The sequence below is a fragment of the Panonychus citri genome, unplaced genomic scaffold (assembly GCF_014898815.1).
Source record: "Panonychus citri isolate SS breed McGregor unplaced genomic scaffold, ASM1489881v1 Contig00141, whole genome shotgun sequence".
Taxonomy (NCBI): Eukaryota; Metazoa; Arthropoda; class Arachnida; order Trombidiformes; family Tetranychidae; genus Panonychus; species Panonychus citri.
The window spans coordinates 1,224,601-1,242,029 of NW_026515546.1; the positions used below are offsets into that span (position 1 = coordinate 1,224,601).

At 31.6% G+C, this 17,429-nt stretch overlaps 2 protein-coding genes, 1 long non-coding RNA gene and 1 pseudogene across 3 annotated transcripts; 3 read left to right on the forward strand and 1 right to left on the reverse strand.

Moving 5' to 3' along the window:
• Positions 1-2,371: 2,371 nt before the first annotated feature.
• Positions 2,372-4,548, forward strand: LOC128395388 (excitatory amino acid transporter 1-like). The gene is made up of 3 exons (XM_053355810.1): positions 2,372-3,669; positions 3,741-3,965; positions 4,037-4,548. Exons 1-3 carry the CDS (start codon positions 2,686-2,688, stop codon positions 4,385-4,387), a joined length of 1,560 nt encoding a protein of 519 aa, XP_053211785.1. The 5' UTR covers positions 2,372-2,685; the 3' UTR covers positions 4,388-4,548.
• A 4,766-nt stretch (positions 4,549-9,314) lies between these two features.
• On the forward strand, positions 9,315-12,752 carry LOC128395389 (protein SSUH2 homolog). The gene is made up of 9 exons (XM_053355811.1): positions 9,315-9,556; positions 9,859-9,963; positions 10,437-10,515; positions 10,928-11,057; positions 11,115-11,363; positions 11,438-11,631; positions 11,695-11,797; positions 11,866-11,973; positions 12,031-12,752. The coding sequence occupies exons 1-9, from the start codon at positions 9,319-9,321 to the stop codon at positions 12,175-12,177; spliced, it is 1,353 nt and encodes a 450-aa protein (XP_053211786.1). The 5' UTR covers positions 9,315-9,318; the 3' UTR covers positions 12,178-12,752.
• A 56-nt stretch (positions 12,753-12,808) lies between these two features.
• Positions 12,809-14,385, reverse strand: LOC128395391 (uncharacterized). The gene is made up of 2 exons (XR_008326623.1): positions 13,959-14,385; positions 12,809-13,837 (listed from the first exon to the last, which is right to left on the reverse strand). It is a non-coding gene; the product is annotated as an uncharacterized LOC128395391 (long non-coding RNA).
• A 388-nt stretch (positions 14,386-14,773) lies between these two features.
• LOC128395395 (uncharacterized) lies at positions 14,774-16,993 on the forward strand (annotated as a pseudogene).
• The last annotated feature ends 436 nt before the right edge of the window (positions 16,994-17,429 follow it).

Below are 17,429 nucleotides of genomic sequence, written 5' to 3' on the forward strand. Positions count from 1 at the left end.
AAATCAAATCAATTGTTTAAGATTATCAGAGTAAATGAGATAAACATGATTGTAATCAATTGTAATTAGTGTATAAACAAGCAAGTGAAAATCATAATCACAGATAATTTGATCTCAATGATTAAACAATAATTGGAATAGGAAACAAACCACAATAACAACAACACAACAACACCAATAATAATAATAGTAATAAATGTACAGTGAGGGAGGGAAAAAAAGTGCAACAGTCACTTAGCCAAATCCCCACAGGGAGTGTATCTCAGCCTTCAATTTCCTCCTCAGATTCTGATACTAGTTTTTTAGCTTCATCATCTCCCACCCTCATCATTTGAAAACATTATCCTCAACCACCTCCCTGTTCCCACTCTCCCTCTTTACATATATGTAACATATATAAAAAAAACCCCTAATGAATACTGACACTGAGCTCTATTAACACCAACCAACAAACAAGAGGGAAAAAAACTGTTCTAATATATGTAAGATTCAATGTGAACTCCCTGTGATATATGGGATGATGATGAGGATGATGAAGAAAAAAATAACAATGCTAATAAGCGGAACAAGGGAGAGGTAAGAAAATTATACCATATTTACATAGAAATGGGAACGAGTGTCACCTCCCAAGGTTAACCCAGGGAGTGGATTCTTTTTATGAATATATAATTTGAATATGAGGAGATGAGGGGTAGAAGATGATGATGATAATCTCGATGATTTAATATGAATTATGCCTGAAGAAAAGGTTAGTAAAGGGTAAAGAGCATGAAAAGAACATTACAAGTGGGGCTCATGTTTTTTTTTCTTCTCCTATTCTTTTTCTATTAATAGAGAACAATAACAAAAAAAATTCGAAAGTTTTTTTTTCCACTTCACCCTTCACCTCCTTCCACCACCACCACCACCACCGTCATCATCTTCATCATCTTCATCACCCTCACAGCATCTCAACCCTTTTACACTAATACCTTCATCTTTAACACTCTCAAGACACTTTAATCTTGTTCTGTCATTAATATACTTTTTGTGTTCTATTACTATTAATACATTTTCCTAATCTCTTGATTACAATTATATCACTTTTCTTGTTCATCTCTAATTATCACCTAATCATCTTCTTATCACATTAATTTATAAATCATTTACACTTGAGATATGATTCCTAATATTTGTATTAATCAGATTATCTTGACAATCAGTTGATTGTTGTTGTTGTTTCCTTTTCCTTTGTTAACATTAATCGTACAAAGAAAGTTGATTAACTGGATTGAATTTCAATTCTTAATTGTTAACCTTTCATTTTCATTTTCTTATATTATTAATCAACCAAATGTAATTTCAATAAAACTAATCAAAATATTAATTAATTGTAATTATAACAATTATATTGAGTCTATTAATAGTATTAAAATGGAGACTGGAAGTTTTTAATTGTTATAATGACTCAGGTAATTAATTAATTGAATCACTAGATGAATAAACAATTGAAACTTGAAAGAAAATAACAATTAACTAGTGACATCTATTGGTTCATTTAATTGTCTGTTAATTATTATGATTTGAAGATGATGATTAGTCTAATTTTGTTTGCCACAACTAAATTGTTGATTTAATTGTTTCATTTTAATTTGTGGTTTATCATTAACGTCCTTTGTAATCATTATTTTTACTAATTGTCATCCTTAATTACATTGTAATTGTTAATTAGGTTTTTTCCCTGTTAATCTTAATTGTTAATTTTAGTTATAAACAAACAATTAATTTCAACTAATAGATTACAATTAAATTGTTTCCCTATTTCTTAATTGTTATCAGTTTTTTATTTAACTTATAAAAATTTAATCTTAATCAACAAGTTAATTTACTTTCATTGAGATGATTAATTTTAAATGAGAAAATGATTTAAACAAATGAAAAATACTCACAATCAAAACCTTAATTACTTTGATGGTTTAAATTGTTGTTAATTATAATTTCCTGTTTCCAACAATCAAGGTTTCATTTATTAATAAATATGAAAATACTAATATCATAACAATTAGAATTGAAGAAAAATAAAATTTAATTATCATTTGATTTGTACAGAGGGAAAGGTGAACAATTAATGATTTAAATTTTCAATGTTAACAATTAACAATCAATCAAAATGAGAAAACTGTTCAAACACAATTGACAACAATTAACTTAACACCTTTTCTGAATATGATAAAAGTCAATTGATTAACTTTATTGACAAACTAATCAAGAAAAACTTTTAATTGTGATTAGATGAGACCAAGATTTACAAATAGTAACAATAATTAAGGTAAACAAATTGTCATGGTTATTAACCTGATTTGTTAATTGTTATTATTAACTATCAACAAAATGCCAATGTCATCATAATAAAAAAAAACAGTAATCGTCATTATCATCATTTAAATAATCAACAGTTTTAATGGTTAACATTTCTAGTTAGTTGTTAGTTTACACTTGACAATTAACACTCAACAATTAAATTGTTCACAATCAAAATCATCTGATCATCAAGTGAATCTTGCATCTTGGACTCTCTTAATTAGTGTTAATCTAAATTGTTAATCAGTTGTCCAGTTTTGTTGTTATATTCAATTGTTTGGATTGATTTAGTTTGGTGTTTTCAATTTTGTTGCTCTAATTGTTGGTTAATTGTTACGTACAACTATGGGTCTACTAATACGATTGGGTAAATTTTGTCGTAACAATTTGTTACCAACGTTAACGATGATCAGTGTAATCGTTTCAATTGGTTTGGGTATTGCTTTGCGATCGAAAGGATTTACTAATTGGACTGATCGACAATTAATGTACATTGAGTTTCCAGGGACAATTTTTTTACGATGTTTAAAGTGTCTCATAATTCCGATTATGATTACTAGTTTAATCTCATCATTAGCTAATCTGGATAACGCTGTTTTCGGTAAAATAGGCCGACGGGCCGTTGTATTTTACTTGACGACGACATTTTTATCAATCGTTTTGGGAATAATTTTAGTGATGATAATCCAACCAGGGAAAACGGATATAAACTCACCATCGACTTCATCATCATCATCATCATCATTAGAATCATCTGTAGATATTAAAATGACAACAATTGATACGATTCTTGATTTACTGAGAAACATTTTCCCAGCGAATCCAATTGAAGCGACAATCTATTCAACTCGAACTGTCCTAACCAAGCCCGAAGATGCTAATGATACTTACAACAACGATATGTATTTATGGCCTTACAAGGAAACTCTTGAATCTAATACAAATATCATGGGAATCGTTACAATATCGCTAATTGTTGGTATTGTTATCGCTAAACTTGATCAATCAGCTGAACCATTGAGATTGTTTTTCACTTCATGCAATGAAGTTACCATGTTCATCACAACTTTTATAATTAAATTAACTCCAATTGGTGTTTTCTTCCTGATTTTACCAAGAATTTTATCCGTTGATTCAGTTGAATTGCTTTTACAAACCGTTGGCTGGTACACATTTACCGTTATCTTTGGTATCTTACTTCATGGATCACTATTGTTACCCTCAATATATTTCATTCTGACCCGAAAGAATCCATATAAACTGATCATGCAATTATCGGCAGCACTTTTAACCGCCTTTGGGACATCATCAAGTACAGCGACACTTCCGGTAAGTTAATATTGACCCTCAAGTGACCAAGTGAATTTTAACCAAAAATTTTGGTTGCCCCTTGAATACAGTTAACGATGAAATGTCTCGAGGAAAAGGCCGGAATCGATCCAAGGATAACTCGATCATTATTACCAATCGGTTCCGTCATCAATATGGATGGTACAGCCTTATACGAAGCGGTTGCCGCTCTTTTTATTGCTCAATCACGAAATGTTGACCTAAATTTAACCAAAATAATTGTCACAAGTGTAACTGCAACAGCGGCTTCAATTGGAGCTGCAGGTATCCCTCAGGTATGAATAATTTAGATGATAACAATTGGAAGAAATGATTTCTCATTGAATTATTCATTTGTCTTTTTCAGGCTGGTTTAGTTACCATGGTTATCGTCCTGAATGCTCTGGGTTTACCTGCTTCCGATATTTCAATGATTTATATTGTCGATTGGTTCCTTGATCGACTACGAACTCCGTTAAATGTTATGGGCGACTCGTTTGGTGCTGCAATTGTCGCGCATATAAGTGAAAATGATCTGAGAAAAATAGATGAAAGAAATAAAATCAATTCTAATTCAGTTTATTCACTTTCGCATCATAAACCATCAATTTCAATGATAAAATCGGTAAATAATCAACAAACATTTCGGCAAGAAATTAATCAACCTGATAATCAATCAAATAGTAACAATTTTGAGCTTAAATTAAGCAACAATTAACTAATAATAACAATTTTCTTCAACAATATTGAGAAATTTAAAAAAAATCAATTTTCCGATTTCTCTTATAATCAAGATACCAAATGTTTGCTCATTTAAAAATGTTAATTGTTTACAATTTAATTTTCTACTTATAATAAACACTCTTGTAAATTACAATCTAAAGCACACACAATTAACCAATCTCATTTCTGATTTAATCATCATTGAGAAAACAATATATAAATTGTTTGCTTTTCAACAAATTTGACTTTTGATCTTTCAGTTGAAAGCAAAGTCGCAACAATTAACTGATTTGTTACCATAAATTGATACCATCTAATTAAACATAGTGATAATCACTAAGTCGGCTAATTTTCCAGTAATCAAATTTAATGACAATCAAATTAACTGTTTGATGAAAGGGAAACAAATGATCAACATTGAATATCATCATCATCTCATAAGATTAAACTAAAAGCTTTGCCAATTGATACACTCACTAAGTAAATCTACTTGTGAATATTTAATAATAGATATTTGAAAAAGTCGAAGGTGGGAATTGAGTGAGCGGTGGAAAAGGGTTCAGGGTGGGAATTGTGAAGATTAATAAACAAAAAGTGATCTTATTATGAGCTAATAACACTCTCGATGTTAATAACATGAAGACTATTAAGTAAATACTTTTTCTTCCTCCTCATCCTCATCTTCCCCTGGGTGAGGGTTGGGATTTTTTATATTCTAATCCAATTCTATCTTCATTTATCATTATCATCATTATCATCCTTTTGTTAATAGAATCATTTTAATGAGAAACTATTAATTACTTTTGAATATGAGATGTGATTTGGTTGATGTTTTGATTGTTCAACTTTTGAAAACTTTATTATGTTGAGTGTGTCTGTGTATTTCTGGTATAACAATTAGTTATTATGATAATTTAATGATTAAATTGTCAATGATTAATTGGATTTTTTCTTTTCAAAATTAGATCATTTAGAAAACAATTAATCATTAATTAGTTAACTTTTATCAATCTTTGTGTTGATGTAAAATTATATCGAGATTAAAGTGATTAATTCTGATCTCTGTCATTGGACGTAATATATTGGCTCTTTTGATCCGCGGAATAATATTTTTCGCATTGATTCTGTGGTTTGAATCTGGAATTCTGTCCTGAAGAATGAGGTAAGATTTCATAGATGATTAAACAGGGAAAAGTTAATTCTATTTTGAACTATTAGAAAATCAAAAGTACCGAATGTGGTTGATGATGATAAAGACGATGAGGATTCTAGTGGGTAAATAAACTTTGAATGTCCAATTTAACCAATGATGAAATTGATTTCCCTGTTTATTTAAACTCTTAGATTATATAATTTCTCACTTTTGCTAATTAATTGGTGTGAGAAAGTTATTTTTATAATTATAGTCAGTTTGTTTAAAATCGATGGAATAAAAAATGGTTAACCCCTTGGTTCATCAACTTTTAGTCAGTTTTAAAGTTAATTGTTGCCACTAACGATTTAGTTTTTATCAATTCAATTTAATAATTCTTCTCATTTAAAAGAAAATCAACATCCAAATTATCTCATTTTGTATTTAACTTTCGGTCTGAACATTTGAATAATTGTCAATTTTTTCTTATCTGATAATTTTTAAAGTTTAAATTTTTCCATATTTTTATTAACTTTTTAAGCTCAAAATGAATCCTCTTGTACATTACCGAACACTGAACCATCGAAGGAATAATCCCCTGGAAACTACAGGGCTATTCAGCTATTTTTACGATATTTTGTGCGATTTTCTCAGCAACTAAGAGTCATAGGGACTCATGACTTGAGTGGTACGAGTTTGAGCTATAACTCATTGTCATATCCAAAGATCAAGGTCATTCAGGTCATTGTTGGAAGAAAACGTTCCTAGGTCATCTGAAGGTAATTCAATAGTAAAATGTTCAGAGATTCTACTAGAAGTTTTGAGGTTTCTATGATTTTTTCAATGCACGTTGCAATTTATTGAATAGAAGATTTGTAACAATTATTCAAATAAACTGTAACATCTCAAGACCTGTGACAACAATCTCTAAACTCAGTTGCTGAGAAAATCGCAAAAGCCACCGGTAAATATAGCTTAATAGCCCTGATCAATCTTCTAATATCATCATTAATTAATTTGTTTACATTTTAAAAAAATCAACACCATGGAGATAAACAAAACTTCAATGGAGACTTGAAAATATTTTGGTTAACCTAACAACCTAAAAGAGCGCGAAATTCAAATTTGATTTTTTTTCTCAAAAAAAGAAAAGAACAATCTCTCTCAATTTTTAATCTACTTTTGTATTAATACTATTTCTTTTTGTTATTAGAGATTAATCTTATCAAATGATATCCCATTTGCGACGGATTTAATTACTTCAAGGCTCGGTATCAACTCTACTGATGGTCGGGATAATGTCGTCTCATTATTGGGTCAATTCAAGAACATTACCCAATTTATATCTACTGATGGTCCATCGATATTGCAAACAATTGACACTTTTCTACGAAAACTCAAAATGTACATGGAATGTATCGAATTGGATAAATTGGAAGCATATGAAAGTGAAGATGAAATGGTTCGTCGTGGTGGAGAGTTTCTCTCTTAATTTCATTCTCTTAAATTCTCTTGTCTAATACAGTAAGTGTAAGTGAAAGTTAGTTTGTATCTAAATAGAATTTGAATTAATGATTCCAATTAATTGAGATGCATATCAGGTATTGTTTGTGATTGTTTTCCAATCAAGAATTGAAATGGTAAAGTCATTATGAAATGTGATCGATTGAAAAGATTTCGATCAGTTTTCTGTATTCAACTTTAGTTTCCAAAACAGAAAGAACTCTGAATTGTGGCATGAAAATGAAAGCGAAACCAACCCAAGTTATCAACAAACGAGGTGCTTTATGGAAAGCGTTTCGTCAGTCGTTGGTGTTTACCAATGATCAACTGATTCCTTTCATCATCTGTTGTTTAGGTGCGTTAACACAGGTAACAGATCTATTGGCCATTTATTTTTCATTCCAAACGATGACCCTGATCAATTTGTATAGTCCAATGTTCATCAGTCTACCTGCTGTCTCTTTGTGCTACAAATATGATCTCAACGAGAATTTGGTAAGACAGAAAGTGTCCCGATTCAATGAATCGTTAGAAATCGATATCGATGAGCTGAGATTCAATTTAACTTTGGGTGAACTAAATGATGTCACACCTACAGCCGAACAACTTGTAACTGATTGTATCGTTGCTAATTCATCTTTGCCGATCTTTGGTGGAGTTAATTATGTCGATTGTTTCAGTGTAGCGCCAGTAAAGGTTAATCTGAATGCTCATCGAAAGTGTTTCACTTTCTTTCATGGCAAAGAATCACCTTTCATCTATCCAAAGAGCATCTTCTATGATGAATACTTTTTAACTTTTATCGTTAATATAAGTATCACTTCTCATCCATATTTTCAGATGATCATTCATGATACAGACACGAAAGTCTCTCTCAACTATGGTAGCTCTGAAATGATCACCATGGACACTAATCGATTCAATGACTTTGTCTTCACCTATTATACAGAACAGATCATGGGAATGGAATCTCCTTATTCAAATTGTTTTCTCTATCATGATAAAAATGGTAAAACTAAACACGATACAATCAAAGAGTGTATATTCAATTCAATTTATGGTGATTATCGAGCATTCGAGGATAATATTCTTGTTCAAATTCCTTTCGAACCTGATAATGTTTCATTTGTCAGAGGAATCAGAGCGACTCGTTACCGATCTCATTGTGAAATTCAATATGATAAACCCGAATGTCGAACTAAATCTTATCAATTGGTTCTATTAAGATCATTAAATAATTCTGACTACAATTTGATTCATGGACCTGGAATCATACAAATTATGTTTGGTTATCCCATTGGGTCGCAAATTAATGTCACCATGCAACCTAAACAAGATACACTCGAATATTCATGTTATATCGCAAGTATTATCAATTTGTGGCTCGAAATATCAGTTCTTGGTGTCGTACAATTTGTTTTCAAACAAACTCGAAAAATGGCCATGAAATATCTTTCGAAGTGAAACAAAATCAGTTTAATTGATGAAAAGTTTAAGATAATAATTGTTTAGTTGATGGTAAATTGTTCTTTTCATAAACATTAACCTTCGAGTTGATTAAGTGTCTATGAAAAAGGAAAAGATTTTCTTCTCATCTTAATATCAATTCTATTAATAGAAATGAAGCGAATTTTTTTTTTTTCCATGAGAGAAGAAGTAAAATTCTGTGATTTAGGTTTCATCCATTTTATCTTCTTTCATTATGGAAGATTCAATAAAAATATTCATTCGAAGGTAAATTATTGTCGTAATTTTATGAATGATAATACATTTGGTATTCTTTTATTATTCCATTGAAATGATCTTCTCTGGTTTCTCATTTCCATAAACTCGAGTTATCCAAGGTGTAAATGAAACTTGAAGATGTGATATTGTCTTAGTTGTAAATCAGTCTAATTCTCCATCAAAATAAAAAAGAAGACGAAATTGTCTCCCATGGAAAGATTGCCAATTTCCATTGGTTCCCTCGTCATGATGATGGCATCTAAAGGCAACACCTTATACATCTGAATTCAGCTTTTGCTGATCCAAAAACCACCGAATCACGAGTTTTTTCACAATTTTGCCAATTCCCCATCTTCATACATTTCTTGAATCATCTCCCTCATCTTATAAGCGACTCATTTCTGTCATTCTTAATATTCTCGCTTTATATTAAATTAAAGTTTAATCCATTTTGTATCATGTAGCTAAATATCTTGTTCAATTCAGTGATTCAGTTGAGTGTTTTTCTTGTGTATCAACTGTTTTCAAACCTTTTCTTGCTCTTTTCTAACACCATATTGACCTAAATGTGGCGTTACGGTGATCCCGGTTCTATGCGAAGTGACAAAAGAAGAGGTTTAGGAACATACAACCACGACAACAAGAGAGGTCGGAAATTTGGCTTCAAAGGTGGACTACATGGTGTTCATGGTAGAGGTTGTCACACAAACACATCAAGCTATCGTAAACAAAGTATAAAAGAATCAAATTCATCTCGATCATCTTCATTCAAATCATCTTTTAGAAAACAATATTCATTTCGAGGTAAACATGTGAAAAACTTTCAATCGCTTGCCTTGAATGAACAATTAATGTAAATATATTATTATCACATTAAGATAATCGTCGATCAGTTTAAAACAAATGAAGAGTTCGAAACAGGGCTAATGTTTTATCTTTACTTGAGTATTTGGAGCAAATTCAAACTTGACAGAATCTGAATCAGCTGAAAACGTCAAACAAAACGATTCTTTGGTAGAATCATGAATTTGACAGATTAGAGCAACGATTCAGTCTCTTTGTCATTTACAATCAAACTAATTGCTAATTCAATTTCGATTATCTAGCCACACCTCCACCAGATTCATTCGATGATGATGCCGATTCTGATCCACCTTCATTGACTGAAATGAATCTAATCCAAGGCTATGAAAACACTAAATTCACAGCAAGTAAGTCTTACTCTAATCAACTAATTTCGTTGATTATCTGTGTGAAAAATGATTAAGGAAACATTATTAATCTTTCATCAACTTTTCGCTTTCTCAACTAATACATGTACTTATGAAATGGATAAATTCAACTGAAGAAGCCAAAAACTGTTTACTTAATCATAATTAGCCCTGTTTGTGAGCATGTTAAAGACTTAATAATTAAATTAAACTCTGTAAATCAACTAGTCTAGTTACAAAAAAAACTCTTGATAATATTGTCAGTAGTTAGTCCTGCTAGTACAAGTTGGTTTATGATGGTATACAATTATTAATAGTTGATTAGTTGAATCTAATTGTTGATGGAAGGGCAATTCTCAGCTTACCTTAATCGTTGTTCACCCAATAGTTTTGGTAAATCAGGTAAAAGTCGTATTTATCTCAATTCTTATCAAATTTGTATTTTATAAATAAATTTTCTCGATTTATCTTAGTAAATATACCACCACCTCAGCCTTTTATCACCAATACACCAGTACATGACCTCGTGCCATTGAGATCGTCAGTTTCTGGGTAAGTCAATTCACTGTTCTTTAACATAACAATTCTGTTCAAATGAGAACTTGGTTCGTGAAATTAACCTCGTTGCTAGTTAATAAATGGTTTCTTTGAATAAAAAGTCGTGAAAAATGAGTTTCGAATGAGTTTTCAACGATTCGCGTGAGAAGTGAGTAAAATTGTGGTGAAAATGATGGAAGAGAATAAGGGGATTGTGGATATTAAGAAAAGGTGCCAAAGATGTTTCGCTTGGAAACTTTAAGACATTAATAGAACTTTGAGAGCAGCTTCAATTGATTAATAAGCTGAATAATTGAGCTTAAATTTCGAGGCAACGGAGTTGCAATTTTGTATTAAGGAAAAAGATGCAAAAAGAGGCAGGAATTGAAAGGAGAAAAATAAACACAATCTCATGTTTGTTTTCCAGAATAACAGAAACAAATGAACAAGATGCACGTGAAGCTCTAGTTAAATATGTTTCATCGCATTATTGTTATGGCAAAGGAGTCGCTAAGAACATGATCATCACCAAGATGGATCATTATAACGCTTATCATGTAAGTTTAAATAAAATCTAAGAAGATTTTACTTATCATTTTTCACCCTTATTCAAGTACTCACTTGAAACTTTTACTGAGAACAGATCAATTTGTTGGACTTACGAAGCTTATATCGGAGGTCATCTTGATGGTCCAATATCTGGCCCGGCCCCCCAACCGTGGGATATTGTTGTTGACCCTCCAAAGGCTTTTGATTGTCATTCAATATCTTTGCCTGTCCCTCATACTGGTTGTCTAAGAAACTGTCATACCTGCGGAGGTGTTGGACGAAAACGTTGTTATACTTGCATTGGAACAGGTTGGGTAAGGTTGAATTTAGAGCTAATCGTTCAATGGAAAGTATAAATAATCAGCATTTCGATTAATTAATATCTTAGGAAAATTGTTATTCTTGTTCGGGAGATGGATACAAACCGCATCCTTTTGTCCAAGGCAATACCGAGCGATGTTTCCATTGTCATGGCATCGGTAAGAAAAAGTGCTACCGATGTAACGGCGATGGGATGAGTAGCTGTAAAATTTGTTCTGGAACCGGTCAGATCAAATGCTTTATTAAATTGAAAGTTAATTGGTAAGTCATGTTTGAATTTTTAGCAACTTGAACTAAATAATTATGATTTCTGGTTAACCTCAGGATCAATCATGTTGATGATTTTTTCATTGAACACGAAGATATTCCCGTTGATTTGCTTAAACAAGTGACCGGTCAGATTGTTTTCGATGAAACAAGTGAAAAAGTAAGCGCAATCATCGATGGACAGTAATTACTTATTCACTCGAACAATTTATTCAATTTTGCCCCAAGGTTTGGCCAATTGACCATTTTCCTGAAAACGTTATCAACAAAGCGAGTGCTGATTTACTGAGCAAACATGTCAACTCGTACTTTTGCCAAGAGAAACCTTTGATTCAGGTAGATCCAAGTGGAAACAATCAGTTGATTTTAATATTTTCATTTACTTTTTATTAGAGACAAAGGATCTATCGTATTCCAATAAGCAGAGTCACTTATTCATGGCGGAACAAATTAAGAAAGTTCTGGGTCTACGGAAATGAAAGGAGTGTCCTGGCACCCGATTATCCACAAAAATATTGTTGTGGGTGTACAATCAGCTGAGATGTTTAAGTTTTTGTACCAACAATTTTTCTACCACAAATACCAAGAAATTGCCAATAAATTAATGTTTTCATCAACGAAAAACTGGATTACAATATCGGGTAATAATCCATTGAATCGGTTAGTGAAACTCAAATTATGACCAGAAAATTAGTAATATTCACATTTCTAAATTCATTGTGATCCAACTTTTAATTACATCAGTCAAATTAGATTGTCAATGATTTTGTGAAGGGATTCAATGAGCATTAATGGTTGCCTATTGTCTACTGTTTGACTCTCAAATCGCTTGGAGAGTAATTATCAACTAACAAATCATGTGTGACTTTATTAATTTGAATCATTAAATCAGCTTAAAATTTGAAAACGAAAGTGTAGTTGAGAGTATCAATCAATAATGAGATCTAAACTTGACTTGAGGAAGTACAAGATAAATTGAGCCTCTCATATGAAAATTGATTAATCCATTTGATTAATCAATATCATCCAACCGAATCGTAATATTTCAATAATTAGATTCCCGTTGTTTAATTGATACAAATTAAAACTGACAATAATTATCATCTGTCTTAATATTCATTTCCCAATCATGGGTTTGGTGGACTTGACTCAATTATCATGATTATAAAAGTTTTCTCAGAATAGTTTTTAATACAAAAAAAAGAGATTGTATTTAACATGAAAAGTTGATCAGATCACTTAACCATCACATCGATGAACAATTAATGATCAGGATATCATCATGGCTTATATATAAGACGAGCCATACAGTCAATTGAATCAATATCCACTCGAAAGTGCAATCATCAACTTTATCATTTCAAACTTATTGTTTCAATAATCTTTTTTTTTTGAGTTGATATTCAAATGGATGAAATTAAATGTTTCGTTTTTTGCTGCTTAGTTGTTGTTAGTATTCACTCAGTTTCGGCAGGTCATAAAGGTGGACATATTATCATTGCCGGTGGTGGAAGTGGGCCACCTTCTCCACCTCAACCTGTTCCTTTCCCAGTTCCAGTTCCAGTTCCAATTCGACACCCTGTTTATATCCCTGTTGGTGAGTAATATTTACATCAAACATTTTTCATCATAGTAATTTGTTTTCCTCGCTACAGTTAAGCATATCCCTTATCCTGTAACAAAGCATATCCCGATCCATGTTCCCGTTCACGTTCCTGTTCATGTGCCCATTAAAGTTCCAGTTCATATTCCGTAAGTATTGATAATTGTTGGTCCTTTGAAATTAATACTCAAATTGATTATTTATCAACAGGGTTAAAGTTGAGAAACATTATGAACATCATCACGCAGGTTGGTCTCATTTTGATGGAAATACTTTCGGTGAGGACGACCTTTATGACCACAATTATAAAGATGGTTTGGGGATCGGCTTTGGCAATAGCGATCATTATGGTTACCAATCTTTAAAATGATCATTTTCCATCATTCACTCAAATGATGAATTTACAAAACTCGCAATAAAACGTTTATTTGATTACAATTATTTGTAGAATTAATCACTTTATTCCGAGCAATAAGCTTATCGGTGACTTTTCACTGCGCGATGTAAACCAAATATCAAGCAATTAAGTGAAACAATATCGATGATGAAGTACAAAACTCCGTCTCAGCGACATCATTGGCCTTATCAAGGATGAAACTAGATAGAAAATGAGTAATAAAAAAAAGAGAGATTCAATTGACTATTGGGAAATCGATTGATCAACAATATGTGATGTTGGCGGTGATTAATTGTTTCAACTGTTTTTCAATTGTCTTACCTGTAAAATAAAACTCGGGTCCAGGGGCCATAATTTTAAGAGGTTAGTATGATTAAGGAAAACTGGATCAGTCCCAAGTCATTTAATATAAGGTACAACAGTTGAATTTCGTAGGATCAGGTCTTTAATGTCCATCATTTTACAATCATCTTTATTTACTCAAGTAATTTGTTCATTGATAACATCAAAATAATCATGAAATTGCCAATCAAATTGATGACAATTTACCAAAGCAATGGAGATCAATAAAACAACATAAGATAAGTTGTTCATCTTCACAAATTGATGATAACCAAACGAAAACAAATGAACAATGATGTCGGCAACAATTAAACAAACAAATAGAATCTCAATTAAAGAGATAAACTCTCGATTAATTAATTTGTTTACATTTTAAAAAAATCAACACCATGGAGATAAACAAAACTTCAATGGAGACTTGAAAATATTTTGGTTAACCTAACAACCTAAAAGAGCGCGAAATTCAAATTTGATTTTTTTTCTCAAAAAGAGAAAAGAACAATTTTTTACTTATTCTTTTTTCTGTTCTAGCTCTGTGATTTTTTTTCGATTTCAAGTTGAAAAATGACAAGAACTTATCCTAATTGTGACGAATTTAGAGCCGAGAGAGAGAAAAGTCATGTTCTGGTTGGATAGAATGAAGAAATTACATCAAGTTGGTAAACTTGTTAATCTCTTGATTTGAAAGATAATTAAGTCATTCAGTGTAAATGGTTAATAAACAAACGTCTAAAAAAAGCAAACGAAAAGTGAGCTAGAGTGAGAGAGAGAGAGAAGAGTAAGTGTAAGATGAGAATAAGATGAAGATGAGGATGAAAATACATGAGAGAGAAGAAGAAGATAATTTTCTCTCCAGACAAAATATTCTTCTCATTAACTTCCTTAGTAAACATTGAATTTCCATGAAAGAAAACTCGATGATTAAAACTCGCTGGTCAACAATCGAAGTAAGTACAAAAAGTTCTAATCAAAATTGTTCGAAAATTTTCTACACCCAAATCGAAAAATAGAAGAAAAAAAATCGGTATTTCTCTAATTCCATCTAATTTGATTCTCCATTCTTTCCCTTAGGTAGATGAACAGTGAAGAAACGAGTAGAACATACAAACCGTCATTGGCCTTATATCGGCCTCCAAATGCTCGAACCAAATTTCTATCAAGTAAGTTGATAATCTAATCAGAAAATTATTCTTCCCACAACAATTAACAATCTAAATCTGCATGTGTACTTGACTTGCAGCTAAACAATTAACAACAATTGCCACCCAACTGAGCTCAATCATGTTTACTTTAAGCTCATCATCACTTATCATCAATCTCATGTAGTCTCTTGATTTAAATACACAATTTGTTGCTTGTCTATTGTTTAATTCACTTTAAATTAATTGCTTGATCTTTATGTGTATATATTATATTTCTGTGTACCAAAAATTAGCATCTGATTAATCATATTTAACTGCCTGGTTATTACTTTGTGTCTTCATCTGTCATCATCATCATCGTCATATAAAAAATTGGATTAATTGTGTTTCTTAATTATTTCCCTTGTTAATCAACACGATGAATTTACAAGGAGCTTCAACCTTATCACATATTCAATCATCTTCATCTTCATCTTCCTCATCATCATCGACGGAAAAAATCGTTACCCATGAAAAGTGACCTGAGAAGGTCCAAAAGTTTTGGATCAACCGATTCACCGAATGGTAAAATTTTCAATCTCACTGATTTTAATCTTACCACTGAACAGATTATCCTAATTAAAAGGGCAATTGATAATCCAAACAACCTAACGGTTAACCAATTGATGGAAATCGTTAGTATCATTTGCTCAAAAGCAATGGAATCGTCAATGAACAGTTATGGTTAGCTAAAATTTGTATTACCATCGCCGATAAAGACGCTAATCAAATATTTCTTGAATCGTTGGTTAATTGTTGTCGTGAATGGTTTAATGAGAAAGATAAGTTGATTCGATCGACTTCAATTGGCTCCCAACATCCGAAACAAAGATGGCTCTCATATATCGCTTTCGTTACTGAACTTTATCTTAATCTTAAATCGAAACATCGTCGAGTCAAACTAATCCTTTCAACGAGTAAAAGTAAAAGTTGTAACAATGTTCATTTGGACAGTTTACCGGAAGAAGATTCTGAAGATGAAGATGGAGATGAAACTGAGAAAGCAGCTGATGGGAAACGTGAGGAAGATAAAGATAATAATGATGATGAGGAGGATGATGAAGATGATGAATCAGATTCATCGGAGGAACTTTTCAATTTAAGTGAACGACAATCTCGTAGTTTGGCTATGTTATTGTACGATTGTTGTCAAACCATTTTGGTCTCATTACCAACATCCAACTCAACTTCAGTTGATATTGAGTGTTTACTTAGTGTTCTAAGGTCAGTTGGTCGGCTAATCGAACGAGAAAATGTCCAAAGAATGAACAAAATAATCAACCTTATAAGGGAATCTTATCTTGGCCCTTTGTCGAGTAAATTGACAGCGATGAGCCTTAAATCACTTCTCGAACTGATTGAATTTCGATGTAGCCAATGGCAGTTTAATCAGGCTCAACAGATTTACTATTATCCATACACTAAACCATCACAATGATGATTTAATTGTTCACAATTAAAGAAGAATCAAAGAAAACTCCGAACGAACGAACAAACAAACAAACCCAAACAATTAAAATCCATTGTTTTTCTATTAATTGTTCACAACGAATTTCTAACAACAACAAAAAAAATACATAAATCAATGGACAGAATTAACGAGAAAATTAATTTACAAACGAAAACGAAATGTTAACTTTTCCCTTACCCTTTAATTGTCAACAATTTAAAAATTTTCCTTCAATTAACAACAATTGTGAAACAATTTTCTATTCATAATAATATTCCCTCAATTCATCAAACAGATGAATGGAACATCATCAAACCGATCAAACTTTATATCCACAACAATTTAGTAATCATAAATAAAATTCTCTTAATTGAATCAAAATCAAGAAGAAAAACAAATTTCGATTTACTTTTAATCGAATCCAAGAGATGGCGACACAAACAGAAGAATATGAGTCGCGATCGTTGAGTCTAAGCAAGTTGATTCTCTCTCAATTCCCCTTTTAATTAAGTAATTTCTCAGATAAATTTCACCGGTGCTCATGCAAAGGTGATATAAATCAAAGGTAAGCAGTTAAGTGAACAAAACAAAACCCAAATGAACAACACTGAAAACGAACACAGAACCAAACAATTTGCTTTCATAAACTCTCACAGAAATTGAAACGTCTCATTAACAGTTAATCAACTTCTTTTTCCGATCCAGGTAATTTCTCCAAAATTTTCTATTCAAACACTTAAACATAACAATCTGTAAATCTTTCAATCTGTAAACTATTATTATTATCATGTAAATTGGTTCTCTTTTGTATCCTACGCG